We start from the raw sequence: 18390 nt of genomic DNA on the forward strand, positions 1-18390 counted from the left end.
TCTTACAGTATGTACTGGCACAGATCAAGGTACCGCTAAACCATACAACAGCGATACTGCCGGAGCAAGGCAACAGTACTATGAAGAATTAAAGGAAAGATATACAAACTGTACATACGTTGACGGAAACCTGGAAATATCCTTTCTCCATGAGCAAGAATATGATCTTAGCTTTCTCTCATCGATACGGGAAGTCACAGGATATATTCTCATTCTCTTGACGTACTCCCGGGTGATACCGCTCACAAACTTACGGGTTATCAGAGGAACAAAGCTTTACGACAACAAGTACGCCCTCTACGTTGCTTTGACGTTTCATACAGGAGATCCAGAAATAGCTACAGAGGAGATTTGGTTAACATCATTACATGGTAAGTCTATTGATAGCTATGTAGGTACCTACTTGTTGTTCTTTGTTGTCATACTTTGTCCTTGTATTATTTTGGGGATTTTGGCTGTTATTAAATCACAAAATTAAAGATAACTATTCTATTGATGATTGGAATGTTTCCTGGATCCAGAAGTCAATCAGATGAAAAATCAGCCAAGTTTGAATGAAACAAATTTCCAGTGATTCTGAAATAGCCTTTGGTAAAAGAAAGAGACAATAGGCGGTTTCAGACAGCCTTGAAGTTCGCCAGTTCCAGGTATTCTCTGATCGGGAAATTTACCCCGATCAGAAAATACCAGGTATTTTGGTAATGTGAAAGCAAACTACGCGTAATTTCCCCGAAAGAAAATACCCGCTAAATAGTAGGTACTTGGCGAAATGACGAGAACTTTCGTGGGGATTTTCCAAGGTCGCAGGTATTTTGGCAATGTGAAAGCAAATTACGGGAACTTTTATCCCAGCGTGTCGTTGGGCGCGGCGGCGTGGGTGGCTGCTGGGCTAGTGATTTTGAATCTCCCGCCTTGCCTGCTTATCAGACCACACTGCGCATGCTCGTAACTTCGGGAACTTATCCCGAAGGATGTGTTTCGGGGCGGTGTGAATGCAGGAATAATTAACGGGTATTTTTTAGCCTTAAAAAGTTCTCGTAATTTAACGGGGATTCTTGTGATCGAGGCGGTTTGAAACCACCTAATGAGAGTGTTGAACTGGTTCTTGGTCTACTCTCACTCTGTCTAATTCAATGCTGTCAATAAGAATTCTTGATATCTAGGTGCTCCACGGCCCATTCACCATTTTGGTATATATTTGAAATATTTCTGTTGGTCTAAAGCCACTTTGTCTCTTTGATTTTATGAACAAGAAGACCACATAAGAGACACCAAACAGGTTTTTGAAAATGAGGTAATTCATTCAAACAAGTAATGACCAGCATTTTATAAAAGATGTTGAAACACACACACACAAAACAATGGGGCTTGAACATCCCCCTTGGTTCTTTAAACACACTAAAATTTGGGAATATTCAAACGATGCCTATGTGTACATTTAGGGAAATTAAAATTGGTCAGATTCAGCATGTCAGCATGGGGCATCCTTAAAAACAAAAGGCAAATTAATATCCATGGTACACTTTTAACCTCATCTTTGATAGCTAGTCAATGATTTCTGCTACAATGATGTTTTTGACATGATCTGAACTGTCATGTACTCCTTATGTTTCTTTCATAAATCCCAGTCAAACGCTCTTATCGATGAATGATGATTAAACATACTGATTTGAATATTCAAATATGAATTCAATCATATTGACAAATATTGATCATGGTTTCTTTCAATTTTTAAACTTGTACGGCTACAATTGTGTGTTTCTTCTTGCAGAAATCTTGAAAGGAGATGTATACTTTCACCAGAACAATCAGCTGTGCTATGTACAGACCATAGCCTGGGATGACATGCAACCTGGTTTGGTAGCCAACTTCTCAGTATGGGATGAACATCCACAACGAAACTGCTTAGGTGAGGACTATTTCATGTGCTTACAGCGAGAAAGGAATTAGCTACTTAGAAAGATAAACGCATATTGCTTTCTAAATTTATTAATTGAGAAAATTTTCACATAATGATACATAGGGATTTTGTCTCTGAGGCCCGTATTCTGAAGTCAGGTTTAAGTTAGACCATGGTCTAACTCTGTGCTAAAATTATGGGAAGCCAATATTGTCAAAATTTGTATTAAGTTGTATGTTTCTTATGTTTACTGTGCTCTTTCTTGATCCATCGATAGTGAAGACAATCATCTCTTTATGCTTCCTTGACAATTATCAAATAGTTGAGAGTCAAATGAGCTGAAATATGATATCTTTACTGTTAGTGATTTAAGTAACAATTGGTTGTCCATACTTAAACCACAACTTTAAACCTGAGTTTAAGTTAAACCCGACTTCAGAATAGTATGCAGTCATTGTATTCTATTTTGTATACATATCCATAATCTTTATCTATTGAATATGAGTACTTCTTTTATACACAATTTGATATGTACAAGGTCAGTGCCACTTTCCCTTGTTAAAGTAATGTATCATTACTAATGTTTATCTTTGTTCACTTTCTTTTACACAGTACACCAATGTCATGAATCATGCAACGGTCGATGCTGGGGTCCAGGGGAGGACCATTGTCAGATATGTGAGTACACATACATAATCATTCTCCTCAGTTATTCATTCATAATCTGAAGATATTCTGCTCCATAAATTTTGGTCCATTGAAGTAGGTAATATTTGAAATATTTCTAGAAGAATAAAGGGAAGCTGTTTCAATTGATTTTGCATGATTATTTTCCCCAATTCACTCAAAACTTTATTATCAGTCAATAACTTTGATCTATAGTTTGTATGTTTGAAAGATAAAGCATGACGTAGTTTTAGCAAGAAGGTAAATTCTAGTCTTATCACAAATACTGAATGAAAGGCATTCTGTCATCTAACCTATAATACTGGAAATGTCTTTTTGTGACTAAATGTCTAAAATTGACCATGGATCATAATTTTCATGTCTTGGTACACATAAATATTAATAGTCTTTCCCTTTTCCTCTCTATAGTAACGCTAAAAGATTGCAGCTCAACATGCGACTACCGTTGTCGAGGTCCTACTCAGGCGGACTGCTGCCACAGAAGTTGCGCTGGGGGTTGCACCAATTCTTCTAATGCTGGATGTCTGGTGAGTTTGAACCCTGACCTTCCTAAGGGTACCATTTACCAAACCACTAAACCACATTGTCATATGCTGGCAGGGGTCAGGTAGCTTTATAAAAAAAATTGTGTCCATTGTCTTTCAGCATGTTTGTTACATGGATTTCACAGTAGTTTCGCCAAAAGGCATCGATTTGTTTGTACAGAAATAGCAGGATTGGAGGGTAAAAGATGCTGAGTGGGTTTCCTCTTGAAATGCGCATTCAAAAAAGGTTCACACAAGAAGCCTTAGATCCCTAGAATTACAAATTCACTTCACTTCTTACTTCCTCTTTGCTTCACCTCATTATTTACTCCAGAACAAAGGTGTCTTGATATCTCTCCTCCATAAAGGTTATAGGTTCTGTGCATCATTTGTTGCATTATTTCAGTTCAGATTTATTCATAACCTAAACTTAACTCTTTCACCCTTAGGCTTGTCGGCAATTCTCACTGGATAACACCTGTGTGGAAAGCTGTCCTCGGCGATACGAGTATGATAGAAATACATTCACCAATGTGGAGAACCCAAACTTCCGCTATTCCTATGGTTCCAGATGCCTCAAAGACTGTCCAAGTAAGATTTTAATCTATAAGTGAACTTGAGGGAGCATTTCCTGCAGCATATTGTTAATGGTTATCACTGACTAATCTTTTATTATCCAATCCGATGCAAGGATTCCAGTAGCACATAACAGGTGCTAGTTTCGGGTAACATTTCATTGAGTATCTTGTGTATAGTATTCATTGACAAATCTCAGATGCAGATTTTTGTGTAGCTTGTGACAGGTGCCTGTGTGTAACGAGCATTTTATGCAGCATCTTGTCAGCGGTTACCACTGACTAATCTTCAGGCAGCCAATCATATTATAGGATTTGATGAAATAAAAATACATTATAAATGAACCAAATTTTTAAGAAAACTACTTCAGTGACATGGTTATTGAAAGGCATCTATGTCAGGACAACAGGCATAATTTTCCCATCAGAATACTGAAGCAGAAGGGATCATCAACAAGAGATATGTTTGTACCTCCACTATTCATTGTTTTTAACAACATTCGTCATTCTTTGATTTTAGATAACGTCTTGATAGATGGAGATAACTGTGTGAAGGTTTGTGGGCCAGGAAAGAAGGAACAAAACAACCAATGCATTCCATGTGATGGCATCTGCCCAAGCAGTAAGTAACCGTTTACTACACAGTTCAAGACCAGTTTGATATAGTAGTATCTGGACTATCCTAATTGAAAAATGGTAGGACCAGTATTGATGAACTAGTGTATTATTTATGTTAGCTGAACTGTTATATTTTACATACTAAGAATATTGCTTTCTGATAGGTGGAAGGTGATCATGTGACCCCTCATGTGATAAATTGTAGATTTGCATGTGAATCACAGGGTCTCGCCGATTTCTTTTTTTACGTCAACATCTTTAAAGTGTATGACAAACATGTGGAGGATGTTCATTGGGGGCAGTACATTGCACAGTTTATCTTGCTTAAAAGTTTGTTTCACTGAGTTTCACTCAGAAGTGCACTTAGATAAGTGTGAACAAGTGTTCCTTACCAATGCAAAATAATTGCAAATACAAGCTCACACCAAAAGTAAGCAGTCGTACGCCCAATTCGTAGTAGTAAGTTGAAGTAGGAATTCACGTTTATACAAATAATGTGTTCTTAACACAGCGGACGGGCAAAATTTTGGGAGCTGCTCCATCCGTTTTCATCTGCTCCAGAAATGGACAAACTTAGCAAAAACATAACAGAAAATAACAGACGTTTGTAGTATTTAATGGGGATGTTAAATGGATGTTCATTGGAAGCCTAGTGGATGGCAGCTCTAAATGGGTTACCGGGGGATATGAATACATTATATACAAGATGCATACCCTTACATCCTTTCTATTTCCGAGCCAGTAACGATGTATAAACGTTCCATGTACCTTATCTTCCCTCCCTCTCCGTTGGTTAGCTAGAATGTATGTAACACATGAAATGAGTATGCAAAGGATAGTGTTTTCCAACAGATGGCAACATTTTTGTACATTTTACATCCGCTTTGCATCCGTAAGTGCAGTGGGACCGGCCTTTAGGTACCAGACTAAAATAAACTTTGATATTTCAAGAGCCTAATATATGTAGTACATTCATTAAATATCTTTTGACTATGTCTCACACTTTCTTCTGTATTTCTCTTCTTTTTTTTCTTCACTTAACAGCTTGTGAAGGGATAAGTGGCATAGGAGACGATACATCACTATCCTCTGTTCATATCAAGAGTAAACAGTTTGATAATTGCACCAAGATCAACGGGAATCTAATCATCACTTCACATACCTTCACTGGGTGAGCTAGTTACATGATCCATTCGTACCTTGGTCAGGTGTGGATCCAGCTGGATTAGACAAATGCCTTGAGAGGCAATACCAATATGCCCCTAAAATTTTATATTGCCTTGTACGGCTGGATCCGCGCCTGATTGTTTCACAACAATGCCACACAGAACGTTTGACTTGATCCCTCAAAATGGATTTAATTTCTTATGTTGCATCCCTACCAGTCAAAGAAATTTGCACCACATTGGATACCAACTGAAACAATCCTACATTCTCTATCTGTCCACAACAGCGCCATCTTGTGACTATAGTGTTCATTATTGATTTTGCACTGTACTTTGTTATAGCAGGGAGTGAAAAAAGGGCTGTCGGGCCTACCTGTAAACCTGCTATATGAGATGCTAGGACTTAATCAACAAAACAACAGTAAAACAATGTTCATTAGAGAGGGTAGAGATGAAAGGAAGTAGTATGTAGTTATAAGAATAACTGTCTATCTTGACATAAATTGTATAAAGCTGCAGTCTTTCAATGGTGGAACCATACTTTCAAATTTCCCTGTTTTTTTAATAAAAATTTCTTACTTCTTTACACATACCTTTACTCCAATGTAAAGGTACCATTGTATGAATAAAGATTTGAAAATAAATATCAAGAATGAATTTTGAATAGTATGAATATAAATATGGATGCTGAGACTTAGTATAATAACAAAAAATATTTTATAAGACACCATGTTTATGTACTTACAAATGCTCTGGGTCTGATATGAACTAGTGAGGTGAAATAAGGTGTAAGGATATGTCTTAATGTTTGACCTCTGATCGTATATCATAGCAGGTTTAAAATTTTCTTTGTTTCAATTTGTTTGTAATAGTTAGTAATAGTATGTAAACCCTTTCACATGTTTTCAGATATGATTATTATTAAATTTTTGTATGTTATTCATTCTTTCAGTGATGGTTTCGTGGGTACCACCCCTGTTGAACCTAGTTCCTTGGAGATCTTTAAGACGGTGAAACAGATAACTGGTTACCTGTCAGTCCAAGGACTTCATCATGCTTTCACCAACCTCTCTATCTTCAGTAACCTAGAGAGGATAGATGGTCGTAACTTGTACGGGTAAGGAATAATAAATCCTTCTTGCTGAAGTTACAGGTTTTTATCTGGCCCTGGTTCTCAATAAAAATTGAGAAGTTTCGACAAATTATGTTTATCTAAACTAAATCACATAAAGTAGTCAAAGCATTAAAACCCATCAGTAAAAATAAAAACAGGAATCGAAGCTCACAAATAAAAAGCTGCTGGCAGCTACAGTGCATTATTATACCAAAATTGGTTTATCCCCAAGCTATGGGGAAGGGTTGGGGGTGAGGTAATATGCAGTATACTTGTGACAGAAGTATTGAGGAACATACATCATTTTATTATGCTCTACTTGTATTAATCCCATTGTTTTATTCACATTATTTTTTTTTTCATATATTTTCAAATGTGTTGTACATGTCAAGAGTTCAAAGTGAAGTAACAGCTTACCAGTTTTGGGAATCAGCGAGTCAGGATTTTTTTTGTTTCCATTATTTTTTCAAGGTTAAAAGGAAGGGATATTTTCAGATTTCATTTATGGAATTTCCAGTAATGTTTTGTAAATAATCAAAACCATATAAAAATCCTTGCTTGTCAGATTGCTTTCATAACAATTGTATTAACAAACAAAGCATACCGGGAAAAACACTAACAAACGATTATATACCAATGATGATCAACAGTGACTTATTTACTGATGGGGTTTTTTTTTGGAGGGGAGGACAAAGTGAAAAAAAAAATGATGGAAATTCATATTAATTTTTCAAACATGTTGATCTTCTACAAAGATCTGAGTGAACAATGAAATTACAAAGAAGTTTAATTTTCTCTGAAAATTGATTTCTTGAAGAGGGCTATTTTAATTTCTCAGGTAAAATAACAACCCTTGTTTACATGTATTTATATACACTCCCTGATGTCAAGTCTGTATTTAAAAAAAATCAAGCATGAATATATATTCATCATCAGCAATATATCATGAAAACAAGCTAAGCCTCATACCTTCAAATTGTGGCCATGTTGAAAGTATAGAAGAGGTGGTGGACATTAATTATATAAACCAAGTGTGTTGCCATGGAAATGGGGGCCTTAAAGCTCATTAGTTGTGATGCTACTTCACCTACTTCATAACAAACATATACCACAGGGTCGGCGGTGCCAAGACGGATGCTGTATACATCACATCAACCAACTTGGATTTCTTTGGTACGACGAGTCTAAAGGAGGTATCCAACGGTGACATCACAGTCACAAGCAATTCAAAGCTCTGCTACTTGCAGAGGCCAATGTTTAAGTCTATCAGAAAGTCAAACCGTCAGACTATAACCGTTACTGGTAGTCGCAGTGAGGAGGAATGTAGTAAGTATGAACCCTCCCTCAACGTCCTCTCAATCCGAATGGATCGTCTGTATATATATATATATGCACCCCTCGCACCAAAATATCCCAACTGGATGCTTGTATCTCTTGCATGTTGTCCTTGCATGCCTTGACCTTAACATAAGTTACTAACCTGATAATGATGATAAACTCTTAAGTCAGCAGGTGTTCTCTGTAGGTCTCAAAGAACATCAAAGAGCAGCAGTGATGAAGGAAGGACTCACGTACCCCCTAGGTCATGCTGTAGAGATGCGTCGCTACACAGCTATGTTTCATTGAAGTATATATATACTTTGCACTTGTAGCCCTGGTATGCACATACTATATATCAAATAGATCATTCGAGGGATGAATATCTTGACTATTTTCTCATGGTGTCAATGTGTGAAGTGTTTTCTGGATATTTCATTGAATTTGATGATATGTACTGTCTAATTATCTCTCTGTTTATTGATGATTTAGAGAGCCGCCGTATGCCTCGCTGGCCATTCTTGATAACCTACATCTCGACTCGTTGAGCCTGGTCTCACTTAAAGAGCTCAAGCTGGGTGGGGCGTACGTCCAGCATAACCCTAGTCTCTGCTATAGCGAGGATAATACGTTTAAAAACATCATAAATTCAGAGTATACCGTCTCCTTCAAAAACAACAAACTTTTGGAAGAATGTAGTGAGTATACCCAAACACTATCCCGCTCCTTCAAATAAAACCCCCTTAAAATACCCAAACTCAACCCCATAATTATCTCTACAATCCCAGAGTGCCAGTTATTATATCCTGTGTTGTGTTAATGTCTTTGACACACAGTCCTTTATAAGATGGGATACATATTAATGCATGTATGTTTATAATATGTGGGTTTATGTAATATTTAAAATGTTGGGAAGCTGTAGAAACTAACCACTGCATGTATTAATTGTAAGGTGTTGCATGTCATGTTAATAATAATGTAACCATCCCTGCATGAGGTGACCTTGTTGGTTTAAATACTGATATGAGATGGTATTCACTTTGCAACGTCATTCTCAAAAGAAAAAAAAGTACCATGAATTCCTCATGAAGATTTGTTCATTGCTCCAGTCTAATTTCAGGATTCACAGCCAAAAATATCACTGAAATACAGGCTAATTCTTTCATTTTAGTTAAACAACAAACAAAAACAAAAAAATATATTTTGAGAATGGATTTTGCTATGTTGATATGATATAGCCATTTCATGCCATGTATGTATGCATGATGATTTTTTTGCATGTGAATCTTAACTTCACTTTTTCTTAATATGTTTGCATGTTTGAATCTCTTTTTCTTCATCTCACTCTCACTGCCTGTTTTTGTTTGTTATGCTACACCTTCTCTGCACCATAATTCTTCACTAGCATGTTAATTTCACTTGCATGTTTGACTGCCGCACTGCCTATATTCACTACTGCATGCTTGTTAACCAATGCATGAATACTATTGCATGAATACTATAACATGATACCACTGCATGAATATATTTACCTTGGTTTACTTGGTTTAAGATGGGTTTATCTTCCTTTCACCTTGCTCTTCTTTCTTATCTTTATTTCTGAAATATTTTCAAATCAAGGAAGATAGTCTCTCTTGACCAATCACTTCTGTTTAGATAGATGCTATTTACAATCTAATTTGCTGCACTTGCATGACACTGCATGTATGCACCCCTTACAATGAATGGACTGACCCATTAAACTTCACTGACCAATCACAGTCTGCCAAACACTTTTGCACACTCCACACACTGGTCAGAAGGAAAGCTTTAGAAGGAATTACAAAGTGCAATATTACGGAGAAAAGAGGACAACAATTATGATCTCAACTTTAAAACTTTTATGATATAGTGCAAAAGAAATTGTCATAATATGATTTTTTTCATGAAATTTTTTTTAAATTACTTTTTATTCAGATTTTTCTCTTCCAAGTTTTTTTTTTATTTTTAGAGAAGTAATTGTATATTAAGAGAATATGATACAATGCCCCTATCATTCATAGGGAGTCAGTAAATTTAAATATTTTAAAAGTAATTGCTTTACCTCTGACCATGCACATAGTTACCTTTTGTCAAAACAGTTTACTGATGCACAACACAATGTATTAGATATTTTGACTTTATTTTTTGTTAATATTCCAGTTCTGCATAGTTTTGTGTTGTTTTAAGCACACATCATTTGATTTTTTTTTCAATTTAATTTTGAAGTTTGGAGTTCATTATCTTCTGTTCTGATTTTCTATCTTAAAATATAAACAGAAAAAATGAATGTATATCAAAATTTGAATATCTAAAAGATTATCCTATGATATGAATATCAGCTTGAATAATTCAATTAAAATGTAGATGTATAGTATTAAAGTTGTATCCAAAAAGTCTTAGATGAAAAATCAAGCAGTAATATATGATAAATATCATGTTCACAAAATAAACACACATGGACACATACATAGACCCATCATGTACGTTGTATATTTAGGAATAAACACAATACTATTTACTATTCACATATGATTGTATGCATCACACGTCAAAGTAACATATCTGTGCATGATACAGTTTAAATCCAAAGCAATATGTGCCTTATGTTTCTCATTGCAGACTGCGCTAACTCGTATGTACATCTGTCTTGTTATAGATAACACTAGATATTAACTGTATATAGCTATGGAATGAAATATAGTACAGAATACTAATATAACATGGGGTTAGATTCAATAGAAAGAAGTAACCTATAAGGAATAAGGATGGGTTAAGTTGGCATATTACTATTGCCCTTTAATATAATGATATTTGGTCCCAGTGCCCTAAAGAAAGAATTAATAGTATTCCTCTCCTGTTATTGTAGCATATCGGATTGCCTTCCATTTTTAAGATAAATGATACCTATTAGGAACAAAATTATTTCACCCATTATTCAATTGGGAGTTTTGTCAACTTATTGATATTTTGTTATTATTTTGGTGTAGTATTAAATACATTTAATTGTAAATAAGCTTAATGGATTCTACTAAAGAAAATTTAAACAGTCTTTTAAGATGTTGCCTTGATTCCACTCACAAAAATATTCCATTTTAAAATCAATTGGCATAGTAGTTAGTATATTGATGAAGAATTTGGGTTGTAGTTTTATTGAACATCCCTGCTTCCCCATAGCCTATTTTAGAGTAAAATCCTTGCGTAACTTGGACATTCTAATGCCACTGTAATGTTGTAGAGGCCTATCTGTCCATGATGCAGTAATCTTAACAAAGCAGCTTTGTCTTTACTGCCTCCCTCCCCCCACTCCACTCCACCCTATCCCACCCCACCACCTCTACCCCTCCCTGTCCAAGTCCTCCAGCACATAAATAATTCCATAGAAAATATTACAGCGTGCACCTACCTGTCTTACCCTACCTCTGTGTTTCTTGTCAAGTCACCCCAAACCTTTCCTTCTACCTTTGAGACATGTAATATAAAGCTTCATATGAAAGAACACTTCTGATTGGTTCCTGTCAGTGTTTTGAACCAAATGCATGTTTAACATTGACCTTGATTGGTCAGTCTATTGATCAAGAATCTTTTTGTCACCAAGCCCTTCCTACTGGAATTAAAGTTGAAATAAAGTTGATATGTGACTATAATGGAGCAGAAATAAATCATGAATTGATATTGAAATACCCTGCATTTTGGGGACCAAAATAACGCTTGAGGAAAAAAGCTTTGATCAAAACATTAATTTCCAGACTTGTTTTCATATGCTTATTTATAATGCAAAAACAAAATCAGATTGTTCCTCCAAAAATTCAGATCCTGCTGAAGCATTAACATTAAAGCATTATAATGTATGAATAACATGATAAGTCACATATAAATTCATGTGATCTGTCTATGAATATCAGGCATGGTATTACATAATAACAGGAGTGTTATACATGTATATGAGTATGATCCATTCTACGTTTGGAAATCAAGCATAAATGCACTCATTAAGCAAAAAATTGTGTTTGAGAAGCAAAATGATTTATTCTATTAAAATAAAATATGGAAAATAGAAAACTTTCTAAGACAAAACTGTCAGCAAGCATATGAAGTATAGTTGAATCCAACACCCAACAAATAGTTGTTCCCTACCCCCTCCCAGTCTATCCTACTACTACCATCCCTAAACAGCACTCTAATATGCTTTTCACACTGCGCTTTTTTTCCTTAATTCCGGGAAATAGGTTGGCCTAAGGGGGGTCTTAGCCCCACCAACTTCCCGGGAATAAGCTTCATTTTCACACTACGTTTTAGCAAAGTGGGCTAGCATGGTAAATAGTATAGTACTATCTGGCCCTGCAAAAAGCAGGGTAAGCCAGCTTATTGTGCAGCACAATAGTGGTGCTAAGAGATGCAGTGTGAAACAAATCTGGGCTAAGGAAAAGTGGGGCTAAGCATTAGCCAATCACAGAAGTCAAAATTGCACGTAAATCGCACTCTGTGCGGTAAAATTATCAATATTCATGTGTGATAGTCCGGGGTTAAGGCATTAACCCTGGCTAAGCAAATAGTATGGGGTTAATTAAGACAATGTGAATAAAAAAAATAGTATGGGCTAAAGGATAGTCCGGGGGTAAAGATAGTATGGGATGAAGGAAATACAGTGTGAAAAGCATATAAGGATATCCTGTACCTCTACATCCTACCACGCCCACTTTCCAGTATACCAGCATGTTGTAGCGAATCCCCTTTATACCTCCACTCCGTTCATTCTGCGTTCATCATCTTATACGGCGTTGGCTTATACTCTCTGGATCGGGCTTTTTACACTCTCAAAATTGAACACATTGGAGTATATCTCCTGCTGGATGGCTACTGTGTATCTTCAACTGCGCTTTCTATCTGGGGCTTGGTTTTACTTACCAATTAATGTGACTACATTTCAGCATTACTTTTAGTATTTCATTGATGGGATTAATGGCTTATCTTTCAATGTTTTTTCATCTTCTTCTGTGCACCAGGCCAGCCGTGCTTAAAGTGCCTTTGTACTGTGGATTTTCAAATTGTTCTGCAATTTACCGAGACACCATCATTGAAGTATACTATGTTTGAAAAAAAAACAATCCTACTTTATTTGAATAAAAATCTAGCATTAGTGTGTGCTACATCTGATTAGCAGCTTTTTGAACGTTATTCTGATCTTGAATTTCACCTGTGATCAGATGTTTCTATTTGAAATTATTCATGAATTAAATATATACTGATTTGCATCAATTCATGTGAAAGTTTGGTTCAACCACAAGTAAAGGAAAGGATAAACATATCCCCCACCCCAATTTTATCAGAGAAAATAAGGAGCAGAAAAGTATCACATTTTCGCCCCAAGTATTATTCACCCATATGCCTGGAACTTCATTATTAACCAACCCTATTCAATAAAGACATTCATTGTTTTTATTTATTATATATCTTGTCTGAATTCATGATCGCACAGATTGTTGAATAACTCCTTTATCATGATATTAACACAGTGGAATGCTGGATACACGATAAACATCAAATGACAATACATTCATCTTATATTATTGTGTGCTTATTCATTGTCATTATGACTTAAGTCATGAGTTTTAACTTTGACCCCCATAAAAATTTTTAAAAAAGATATTCTAGACAAAAATTGCAAAAGAAAAATAAAAGTTATTTTGTTTATTCAAAAAATGTATATCTATATTTTAAAAATGCGCTTTCAAAATCCAATAAACTTATTTATTCAATATGCTTAAATATTTATTATCTTTTCAATCTATGAAAAAAATGCTATCTTTCTTAGAAAAAGTTCTTTAATTGTTGTAAAAAAACAGTGGTATTCTCAAAAGAAATTCTATGCCAATACTTGAGAATTGTCCTCTTGCTTTGTTCGAGTTGGTATTGCTTTACTGAGTTTTCAGTATCTTTTTCTACTGGTTCAAGGGATTTTCTTGTCTTCATTCTAATTGTTTTTTATTCTATTGATTTTGAGTTTATATAGGTTGATGTTTGGCAGTAAATGTTTATCTGCTATCCAAGCAGTATTTTGACAATGAGTATTCTGGAATCCTGGAAAGATACCATGTTTGTGAAACATTGTGTATTCTTGACCAATTTGTACAAAAAAATCCTCCTTTCAAAAAGCTCAAACAGAAAGCAGTGATGCCTCATAATTATTTTTATTTGAAGCAACTTTTTAGTATTAAAAACATTGTGTGTGAATATCCAGGTGAAAGTTCCTTTGGCTATTGATGATGTCTACTGCCCAAGTTTGCTGCCAAACTAAGCCAATTAATATTCATTGACTTCAGTTTGGAAAGAAACACACATCTTAACAAACTGAAGTTATTCATTATCTTTTGTTTTTCTTTATAATTTCAGCACTTTTTTATCTAATCACCTTTGTTTCTGTTTTAATTTGGGTTAATTTTCAGCCATCTTTATATTTTCATTTTTCTTAGCCACTTCCATCAAGTGTCATCACTGATTTTCTCATCCTTCATTCTATTTTTATGATTTCATATTTTGTTTTAATCTTTCATTTTCATTTTATCAATGGTGATGGGCTACTACTCTGATGCACAACTTTGATAAAGTGTTTCTTTACTTTTTTGATCTCACAGCACCTTATATTTACTCTTTTGATCAACTGTTGGATATATTAGGATATGTATTTATTGTTCCTGGTGTGTCAGTTGTGATATTCTTTGTGTTGTGTGTGAGTAATGTGTGTGAATGAAAAAAAATGGAAAGTTTGGTCACAAATAATCTTTATTTTTCATTTTTCCTTTACAACTTCAGTATGGTTTTCACTAAACTAGCCAAAATATTTGCCATCTACCCAAAATTTCTAAAAACCATCTTTACAGTTCATTTGATGAGGATCTGGTGTAGTTCTTAATCTTTTGCGAAATGCTTGAAAGTAATTGCTATAAATTAAATCATTTTTATTGGCATATTTTGGGGGATGATTATACTCCCATATCATTTCAGATTTGTATTTATAATATTAACCCAAAACAAAAAAAGAATAAGAGGAATTCAATTGAGTATAAAGATTATTTGTCATCAAGTCTCTCTATTTTTAATTAATTTTATTCTCAATACAAAGAGCACAGGATTGCACATTTATACAGCACTATCCATGGATAATGTTATTTTCCTTTTTAATCTTACACAATATTCATATATGTATATCACTATTTATTCCTATATTTCATTGTGATGGTATGACTTGCTGTATATGTTGATGAAAAAAACACTTTTTTCTTTCTATCCATGGATGAATTAACCAGACATTTTGTAAGAATTGACAATTTTTACAAACTTTATATGGAAGGAAATCATTGATAAATAAATGAGTTTTAAATTGTCCTGTATCTCAAAACTGCTTATACGAACAAAACACCTTTCACTGAAAGATATAACTGTATAACCAGTTATATTTTTATTCATGAATTGTGCTGAAGTATTGAGTTTATTACTTGGCTGAAACTATTTTACGATGAATATATAATCTTACAAAATGTCTTGTTGATTCTAATGCCAATATTAGTGAATAATATTTCACATTGAATATTGTAGCATATGCCAGAAATATTGCATAATAGGTATTGCATACTTACCTGAGGTATAATCTGAATTTTCTACAATATTCCTAATTATTTTCAAGTGGAATGAATACAACATGATGAATGATTTTAACATTTCTAATTAAGAAAATAGTCCATGTTGACAAATTGAACAAGTATTTCAAATCTATCAAACGGTTTTCCATTTGATAGCCTAAGTAGTGAACAATACAAGCTTCTTAGACTATCAAGATTATGCAATATTTCATGGGTATATCTAAATGTTTAACATTTTGCACGTTTTTTGTAGGGTGCTTTTAATGCTATTATTGTAATACCTCCAAAGAAAAGTGGCAATTCCATATCCAATTTCAAAAGCATTATTCTCAGCAAATTTGATTAATGATAAAAAGGTATTGTTTTGTCATAGGCAAACCATTTAAGCTGAAAGGTGCAGATCCAGTTGGCCATATGCAAAGTGATATTTTTATTACCCTTCTACATTATAATTTACTGAGTGTCTTGCTGAAAAGTCGAAGTACCCACTTCTAACTGAAAAATCCTGTCATTTAAAACAACATTCATATTCATAATATGAAACTATAACCGATGTTGCAATGTGAAATATTATGGTTAATGCCACTTTTCTTAGGAATGGAAGTTCTTCTCCTTTCATATATTGGAACAATGAAACAAATTTGCATCCATGTTTTTTTTACTATAATTTGTAGATGTAGTAAACATTAGAAATCATAGTGCTATGTCCATGTACTGCTTGTCTGTCTTGTTCTTGTATTTGTTGCCTGCTTGTAGATGATTTAGACGTAGTAAAATCACATGAATGACTAGAATGCTGGAGCAAAACAATATATAATAGAACAGAAAGAGACAATGGATGCTAAACGCTGCCTCTTTCGGTTCTGTTATAACATATTGTATTGCTCTAGCGTTGTAGTCATTCGTGCAATTTTACTCCAATGAGTTTGTCTCAAAAAGCTTCAGTTTGTCTGTTTTTAATGCTATGATGTGGTTTTATGGTACCAAACACTTATTTAACTGAAGTATTGTTCTACTGCATACAGAAATAGATAAATGAAGGATATTGAATAGAGTATTGTAGAATACCCAAAGTATGAATTGTATTTGCCTGTTTAGATAATAGCATCAATTGGAAAATAAGAAGAGAAATCAGTTACATTTTTACCATCTTGTCTGAGTCAAAAAGAAAATATTGGTGTTACATCCACAAAATAAAACCAGATTATTGTACAATCAAATTATCTCCTGTAGGAGTCACATTTAGAAAAGAATACCTGCTAGATGAAGAGAAATGTAACAGATTTATCTAACTTCATGTAGATACATGATTATGATGAAATATATTTTCTAAATAATTTTCAGCAGTTTTAGTTATCTGCTAGCAGTATATTACAGAAATGCCTTTGTTTGATTCTTAAAATTTACAGCCATTATCGTATTGCATATTAGCTTGAATTTAGAAAAGAAATCATTTCTTTTTTTATTAAAGATACTTATATGTTTTTCATTATAAAGCTATTAATTGAAATCTTATCCATGCTTTATAATTCAATTATTACTTTTAAGTGTTTTTTTATAGGGTGATCAGAAGATAATTATTTTTTTAGTTTCGTAACAAATATAATGAGACTATTGGAAGAAGGGTCTAATTTTATAGTATTTTTATTTTTCATTATATAATAGTTTGGCAATTATTTGTAAATCCTGGAAATAAATTAATCGAAAGTTATGTTTGCAGTTTAAAAAAATGACATTTACAATTTTTAATTGTAGGTATATCATGCAATGGCCATTTATTTTTTTAGTAAAATGATAATGGGTTAAATTGCTCTGCACTTTGATAGGGAGTTGTGATAAAGTGAATGTTAATTGTAATATATCAAGCAAGTATGATTAGAAGTCATTATGAAGTGTCATTCTGTGCAAAGTCTAACTATGTTTATTTTTTATTCTCTCCAAACTAAAACCATTGTAGTTGCTGAAGATAAAGTCTGCCATGAGCAGTGTGCTGATATTGGTTGTTGGGGACCTGGACCTCAGCAGTGCGCCCAATGTCAGAATGCTATCATTGGTGACACTTGTATCGAGGCCTGTGACTTGGAAAATGGGTGAGATATTGGTTTATATTCAAGCAATACTTGAGAGAGCACTTTGAATATATATATTTACTGTTTTTTTTTATTCACCTTTCATATCAGCAAATTTTCTTGTACTTTAAAAGGGAATGAAACCTTCAGAACAAGTGGGCTTGTGTGGAAAAAGAAAATCAAAGAATAAGATCGTAGAAATTTTGAGAAAAATTGAACAAATAATGAGAAAGTTATGAGCATTTGAATATTGTGATCACTAATGCTATGGGGGTCCTCCAATTGGCAATGTGACAAAGATATGTAATGTCACATGTGAACAACTTTCCCTTTGATGGACTACAAAATACCCCAAAAATGTATCTTTTTGCTCTTTCTTAGAGTGATACAAACTCTTTATCCACAATGCATTCTATGAAAATCTGTATTGCATGCCCTCCTAGAGAAAGAATACATGATCTACTTATAGATGTGATAAAAGAGACAGTCTAAGTGAAATATATACTAAAGTAATGGCAAAGTTGTTCACACGTGACATCACACATCTTTGTCAAATTGCCAATTGGAGGATTAACATAACAATAGTGTTCTAAACTTCAAATGCTCATAACTTTCTTATTATTTATTCAATTTCTATCAAACTATCATTGATCTGTTTCTTTGATTTTTCTGTAATCACAAAAGCTATCTTGTTATAAAGGTTTCATTTCCGTGTAATTAAACTTCAGATTTACTATTACTCATATGTTGTCATTATCAAAC

The 18390-nt window shown here is 34.1% G+C and overlaps 1 protein-coding gene across 1 annotated transcript in view; it reads left to right on the top strand.

Moving 5' to 3' along the window:
• Positions 1 to 287: 287 nt before the first annotated feature.
• Positions 288 to 18390, top strand: part of LOC121429404 (receptor tyrosine-protein kinase erbB-4-like) — a 41210-nt gene continuing 23107 nt past the window's right edge. Inside the window, exons 1-10 of the mRNA XM_041626385.1 lie at positions 288 to 371; positions 1772 to 1909; positions 2513 to 2578; positions 2996 to 3114; positions 3561 to 3702; positions 4207 to 4308; positions 5349 to 5475; positions 6423 to 6587; positions 7699 to 7910; positions 17517 to 17649. Of these exons, the coding sequence (XP_041482319.1) occupies positions 1846 to 1909; positions 2513 to 2578; positions 2996 to 3114; positions 3561 to 3702; positions 4207 to 4308; positions 5349 to 5475; positions 6423 to 6587; positions 7699 to 7910; positions 17517 to 17649 (1130 nt within the window). The 5' untranslated portion in view covers positions 288 to 371; positions 1772 to 1845. The remainder of the gene's footprint in view (positions 372 to 1771; positions 1910 to 2512; positions 2579 to 2995; positions 3115 to 3560; positions 3703 to 4206; positions 4309 to 5348; positions 5476 to 6422; positions 6588 to 7698; positions 7911 to 17516; positions 17650 to 18390) is intronic.

This window comes from Lytechinus variegatus, chromosome 1 (assembly GCF_018143015.1).
Source record: "Lytechinus variegatus isolate NC3 chromosome 1, Lvar_3.0, whole genome shotgun sequence".
In the NCBI taxonomy this organism is placed as follows: domain Eukaryota; kingdom Metazoa; phylum Echinodermata; class Echinoidea; order Temnopleuroida; family Toxopneustidae; genus Lytechinus; species Lytechinus variegatus.